Here is a 7,079-nt window from a genome sequence, read left to right as displayed (position 1 = left end):
AATTAATTTCTATTACATTACTACTTTCAGCAATGTTAAGTTTCAACAGGTATTCCGCGATCTTGGAATTGTGTCCCGTGGCTTCTGAGAGACAAGTCGTATTTAAAACAAAGCATCTGGAAAATGAACACTATAAAACCATTTTTTAAATTACCGTTAACGCTGGGGAAAATATTCTGGTATGTAATTTTAAAAAGATATTTTAGATACGTGATGTTATTGTGTTTTATGGTTTCCTTTAATGTAGCTTTAGACATTATCTTTATTTCGTATTTATTTGGACTTTCAGGCAAATCTATTGCGTCGTATTATTTTGTATTAGCTTTATTTTGTACTTAACTTCCGGTTTGTTATTCTTAGGTTTACTGTTGTTGGCTTCACGCGTTCCTTGTAACTAATCATGTGATGCTTATTTGTGCATCCTGGTCTCAAAAGGTAAATAAATGTGTATAAATATACGCTTTAAATGAACGTTGTTATGTTAGAGTTTCTGCGTGAGAACGTAGTACAAAGGTTTTGAACTTAATCTCAGAATTTATTCGGGTTGATGATCTCTAGCTAGTAATGCTAAATTGCTAATGTTAATTGTGACCGATGGTTGTCTGATTCTCCCCCCCCCCCCCAATTCTTTAGTATTATCGTTGTTCAGGTCTGACACGACCATGGCGAGTAGCAAATTCCAGATCGTGGTGCAGGGAGAAGCGTCGGAAACGGACTCTGACGATGAGGTATACATTACATCGCTCCCGTTTGTGCACGCCTCCACCTCTGTTCCCGGAGAGGCTTCGGAGACCGACAGCGAAGGTGAAATGGGACAATCGTGCAAAGAAGTATGTGCCGGAAATTCGGAGGAGTCTCTGATATTTCGTCAAGAGTTACCTCCTCTTGTCGTTATTCGAAGCGAAGCTGAATTGGTTTCTGGTGCAGATGACGAATTGAAATCAGAGGCCGACAGAAAATACAGCACCTTACTGCAACAAAAACTGGAAGAGAGCAATGCTCGCTTATGTGCAGATATTAATCAATGCTTCCGCTATGTTTATCAGAATGCTACAAGAGAGATTCTAATGGCTACGACTCACTTGAATAATTCACAGAGTGGCATAATCAACGCATCCCACAGTGTCCGTCTTATTCTAGAAGATCTCAGATCTGTCACGGAGAAGATTGAAATCATCACAAACTGTAATTTGCTCCCAGACATAACCACACGTATCCCTTTTTCTGGCTTGTGAGTCGTATGCAGGGCATTGTTAGTGTCAGCTTGCAACGTTAACGTGCAAGAAATGGCATCTTATGTTTAAACAACATTTACCTCTTTGGAATCATTACCAGAGTTACTAAAAACTGGTTTCTAAAGCAGATTTTAAGAAGAAATGCAGCTCTCTTAACATTGGACATACATACTAGATTAATAACTTGAAATGCTCATTTGAACAAAATCTTATTTTCAAAACTACATATTAAGATGGGGAGGGGGATCCACTGCATTGTTGTCACTTGTATCACAGCAATAACTTTTATTAATCTTTGTAGTAAGAGTGTGCTGTGATGTCACATCAGTGGCAAGATGAAATCTTGAGGCTAGTGAGTGCTCAATATTTCTAGGCTGTCCAAAATGCAGATCACAGCACTGATCTCACTTGGAGCAAAACGAAGCAGGCGGGGAAAGACCTATGTACAGTGGATTAGAAAACTGCTTCTGTATAATGATTGATAATGGAAAGAACAAGTTTAATAAACTTGCATAGATAGATGTCATCATCTTTTTGACTAATCACAAGCATGTAGCCTACTGACTTTGTTGGGGAATTTCCTGCTGGTAGAGGTAGAGACTAATGGTAGGTTAACAGTTCCTGTCTGGAATCATTGGTTAGGGTTATAACATGGATTTTAATAATGATAATGCAACCAGTAAAGTTGTGCGCCAAATAAACACATCTTATGCATGTAGGTCTGTATTTCCTTCACTCTATTAGAAAGCATTCATGGCCTGTTTCAAAGTTTACTATCGTATGTTCTGGTCTTGTTCCAAGTGCCCATTTACATTATGTATTTATCTATTAGCAATCCAGGGATCTGTATTAAAGAACTAAATGGCTAATGACATGATCTTGAAGGTACCTCCATGTTGTAATTTTGAATAATTCTCAGTGACAGTGCTTTCAATTAAAATGGGACAGTTTGGGGGAATTATTTAGAGCATCACAGTGAATCAATACCTACTAAAATTATGTATTTTTACCTTATGACCTTATTAACTTTCCTATGGTGAAATCCTGTTAAACAGCTTATTTTAGAACAAGTTAGCTCTTAATAAACACTATATGACAGCCTCTTTCATATAAGTGTAGCTTAAAATTTGAGTGGGACATTTTAGTATTCAATGTCTTATACAATTATAAAATGCATTAAAATTCATAATTATGAATGTGAGAACCATCTATTGAAAAAGAAATGTAAAAAAATGTATATTAATTTAAATTGCTTTAATCTGAGCGTACTGTTCTTTACATATTAAAATGCAAGTTTGGCATGTCTGTGTGTCATAAAGGCTATTTCTAAAAGCAGTCAAATTCCCTTTGTGCTTCAGAAGAAAATAAAGGTTTTTGGATGTTTAGTGATGTAAGGCTTTTATCAGTCCTCTCACTCATCTCTGCAAACTATGATTTATGGTTTCTGCTCTTTCTCCACATGTTTCCCATATTCCTCTTTAGCTGCCCTCTCTTCCACTGCACTAATTTATTTTTATTTCCAGTCTTAACACTGCTCTATTGTCTTTATTTTGATAATTCCTGTCATTTGTTTGCTCTGTCTGTGTTTCACTGCTGTGACGTCCTCCTGATAATTCATAAATCATGCGAGCTACTATTAGTATTCCCTACAATGTGACTCCCTTTTCTGTAAACAGTCTATCCTTTAATCAGTAGTGCTACAACTTTATTTGCTCTCATGTTATGCTGTCTTACTCTATTCATTTTTAGATAGCTACAAGGCTATGTCAAATGATCTGGAGTTGGTGATAGAAGAATGTCTCATTCTAGTCACCACATATCATATCATGTCTGAACATGTTGCACCTGCTATGTCATTTACATATTTCCACTTTCTCTATATAATCTCTATATTCTCATTTATCTCTGAATAAAGTTTGTGTTCTTCTCAGCATCTCTGATTCTGTGTCACTCATTCTGAGAAATGTACCTCAAGGCCCTGAGAAAGATCAACCAGACACAGGCAAGGCAGACGGTGGGACCAGAGGGACAGGGTTAGGTAAAATAGAAACATTTTTCTTTTACAGCTAGCAATGATATTTAGGTATTAAGATGTTTCTGTCTGTTAAATGTCAAGCATATAACCCCCTGGACCAATAGATCAGAGCTTTTACTTTCCTTGTATTTTTAAAACAAATAAAAATAATTTTCCATAAAACTTAATTTATTAATCATATATACATTGTACAAGTTGAGGAAGGTTTGTTGTAGGTGCTGTAAGTGCAATGTGCAGTGTATAAAAGGAAGTCATCAGGAGAAAAAAGCATGGATCAGTTTCTTAGCGTCTTGCTGAGGGAAATAGAAAAGCATGGATCTCACTTGTGCTACATTCCTTAAATGATGTCATGTAGTATTATTAATATTAATATCTGGTTTAAAAGTTGAATAAGAATCTAGACATGGCACTCAAACTCACTCATAACAGTCATGCAGTCGCACAGAAATATATGATTTTCCTTGAAATGTAAGTTCTTTGGAGGGGTATCGGATACGTACCATAGTTACATGCCAGAGCTCATCTTTGTTCTGTTGTTATGAAGATGTGCCTATGGAAGTTCTGAGGGTTAACATGCAAGCTTTTTTAGTGTTTTGTAGTCATAGTTCTCTCACAACATTTTTTTTCTCCCACAAAACTTTTTTTTTTATGCCCTAAAAAGAAACAAAAATAGTTATTTTTGCTACCCTGAAGAATAACATAAAACTAAATCATGGTTAACACTTAGCAAGCTAACTGTTAACCATTAGCTCCTCTATTCTTTTTCTTTTTATTCTTTTTATTCTTTTTATTTACATTTGATAGTTGAACATGACCTAAAAGATGGCTTGTGGACATGCAATAAACAAGCTACCATATACAAAGTCCTATTGTACTTGAGGATAAAGGATAAACAGGGATACATACTAACAGAAAATAGGTCCACAGCAGTTTTATCCACAGTTTCATATATTTGTATTTATAAGAAGAAAACAGTGGGGAAGGGGAATGGATTTAACTAGCAACTCTATCCATAGAATAGTCTATAACACTAAGAACATAGGGGGAATGGATTTAATCCTGAGAAAAGCAGTTCCCCCTTATATATTACAGTTTAAGAAAATGTAAAATATAAGTCTCTTGTTCAGTGGTGGTTTTTATCACTATACAATCCATGCAAATGCATAGGGCCCCAGAGATCAGGGACTCCCTGCTGGACACAAGCGGTTGGTTGGAAAATAAATAAATAAATTCTTTCATTGTTCTCTGCAAGAGAAATGCTGTAACACACTAGCTAGCTAATCAGGTCTCTTGAACATGAAATGCTCGTATCCCAGCGGCATCCAAAAAAGAACATTTAGGAAAAGAAACCAGGATAATTCACTAGTGTCTGCAGTAAAAATTATACAGGGTGGGTAAATATTGTATTTTGCTGTAAAAAAAATAAAAACATCTTTGATTATAGCTCCCAGTCATAATTTTACTTTGGGCTTCAGAAATGTCAAATTTGCCCATCTCTGTTATTATGCTTTTCTCTTTCCATAGGCTTATAGATAAACATCATATTTTCTCAAACTTTGAAGCTGGATCTTCATTATGTTCTAGTAATGTTCTATGTTCTAGTTAATTAGTATTCTAGTAAATATAATCAGAGTATTGTTTACTGTAAGTTACATATATTTCATAAACTCCTTTAAAATCATTATTATGAACCTGGGTTCCTGTTCTATCATTTGAACTGATCACTTCATGCCTGAGTAAGTAAACATAGTGTACCCTATATTTGTCAGAGAGGAACCTGATAGTTCCACTACTGATCAGCAGAGGTCCTCATCTCCAGAGTTCTGATTTCTATAGTTACTGCTTACACTCGCATGTATCCACACTGTCTCAATAACACGCTATGAAGGCTTCCAAGACCCTTCAGCCCTTGTGAAATATTGCCAGTCCTCAGTCTGCATACCAAGCTGTTGTTTTCTGTATCTCTTTGATTTATTGGATTTTGTCTTGCCCTGTTGTACTTCTACGATTTGGTATTCAAACTTTGCCTGTTTGGATATTGTTTATTGCATTTGAAGTAATTGATTTGATTTGATTCAGTAAAATTTCCCCCTGCACATGGATCCTAAATCTGTGGCTGTGTCTCTTTCCTTAAAATATTATCACAGATTCTGAAATCAAGATAATGTTTTACATAAATTTTAGACAGAGTTCTTGTCGACCAACAATAAGTCCCCCTGTCACCTTTTAGTTCATTCCTGTTCGTATTTTGGTTTTGCTACCATTGATGTGTATCATTGATGTCTATCAACTGTTCCTTGTTTGTAACCTTATTTGTACTTGTATTTAAGTCTTGTGCTTGTTCTAGCCCCTGCCGTTTGGACTTGGCCTCAGTTCGCCTGTGTTCTGTATGCCTCACTGTAGCCTGCTTCTCTGTAGCCTGTTTTATTATTGTGTTTCTGTTTATTATGTTTCCTAGTACTGTAAATGAAAATAAGTTACATAGATTTTACAACCCAAAGGTTTGGAAACATGCATGCAATATATTGAATTAAGGAGCCTAAAATGTTACATATATGTTAGTAAGGACTTCTGATCTGGTAAAGCAGGGTGTAGAATGGCAGTCCTGGAAGTCGGCACAACATTTCTCTGCTCAAACACACCTACTAAAATTGGAAATTAGATCAATCAGGTATTTATGAGTAGGAACTTTAACAAACTGTCCAGGAATCTAGTCCTCAAAGCCTAGACATGAACACCCCTGATCTAATGTGTGTTTATAGTAGGAGTGCAGATTAGATAAAATATAATTTTTTTGTTTCATTTTTTTCCCTTTCTTTTTTTCTTTGCAATTTATGAAGTTGAAAAACAGCCATGCATGGGCCAGAATCACACTATCATTCATTTTGAAATTGGGCCAGATCTGGCTGCCACATGCGGGCTGAAAAAAAAAAAAAAAAGGTTCTGGCAAGACAGATATGGCCCAGAACTGGGCCATACATTTTTGCTAGCTGTGGAGGGGCTTACTCCACTATTTTAAAAGTGAGTGACAAACACATTTATGAGAAAGGCTGAGCTCTGGACATGTAAACTACAAAAGTGTTAATGATGTCTGCAAGTCTAACTGAATTTTTGGATACAAACACCTTGCAGTCTTCAGGTGCAGACTGAGGACCCATCTATTTGTAGAATATTTAAATGACCACTGACCCTATGTTGACTAACTAAAACTAGTACTTATTGTAAGATATTGTTTATTACACTTATGCTGACTGCTCCTTTACTACACTTATCTTAGACAACACTAAGATAGAGCTTATGTATTTTGCACTTCTAGGCATCAGCATTGATCCCTGTATTTCAACAGTATTCTCGTTCATTGGTATATCGGACTCTAACCTACTGTACTGGCTAGGATGTATTCTATGAGTAAATGACAAAGCACTTTTGTAAGTCACACTGGATAAGAGTGTCTGCTAAATATTGTAAATGTAAATGTAAATGCAGTGGATTGATTGTATGGATGACACAGTGGCCACTCACCTCACTGAATGTTTTAGCTGGTCCTTCACAGACATGAATGTTGAGAAGTAGATTGGGTTCGAGATCCATTTTCATATGATGTGATGGCTAGTGTCATCATTGGAAAAACTGAAAATGAATTATTAGAAATGTCAAGCAATTGCACTCTCAAGATGAAATTTTATTAGTATAATCCAGCAGAGTTTTGGCCTACTTTCGAAAAAAAGGATCTTATTCTTCAGGCCATGAAAGTACTATTGCCTTTCCTGGCAACATATCTTTGTAACGCATGTTTCTCAATCATGTTG

General features: G+C 36.0%; 1 protein-coding gene across 2 annotated transcripts; it reads left to right on the top strand.

Annotated features, from left to right (window-relative positions):
* The first annotated feature begins 336 nt into the window (after nt 1–336).
* Nucleotides 337–3,168, top strand: bloc1s3 (biogenesis of lysosomal organelles complex-1, subunit 3). 2 transcript variants are annotated; one of them, XM_027008527.2, is made up of 2 exons: nt 337–435; nt 634–3,168. In XM_027008527.2, the coding sequence occupies exon 2, from the start codon at nt 663–665 to the stop codon at nt 1,233–1,235; it is 573 nt and encodes a 190-aa protein (XP_026864328.1). In that variant the 5' UTR covers nt 337–435; nt 634–662; the 3' UTR covers nt 1,236–3,168. The 2 variants fall into 2 exon arrangements, with proteins under 2 accessions (XP_026864328.1, XP_026864329.1); XM_027008528.2 differs by having other exon boundaries at nt 373–435; nt 650–3,168.
* Nucleotides 3,169–7,079: the final 3,911 nt, after the last annotated feature.

Source organism: Electrophorus electricus, chromosome 15 (genome assembly GCF_013358815.1).
Source record: "Electrophorus electricus isolate fEleEle1 chromosome 15, fEleEle1.pri, whole genome shotgun sequence".
Taxonomy (NCBI): Eukaryota; Metazoa; Chordata; class Actinopteri; order Gymnotiformes; family Gymnotidae; genus Electrophorus; species Electrophorus electricus.
Note: the sequence above shows the minus strand (reverse complement) of the source record. Positions and strands in the feature narration are given on the sequence as shown.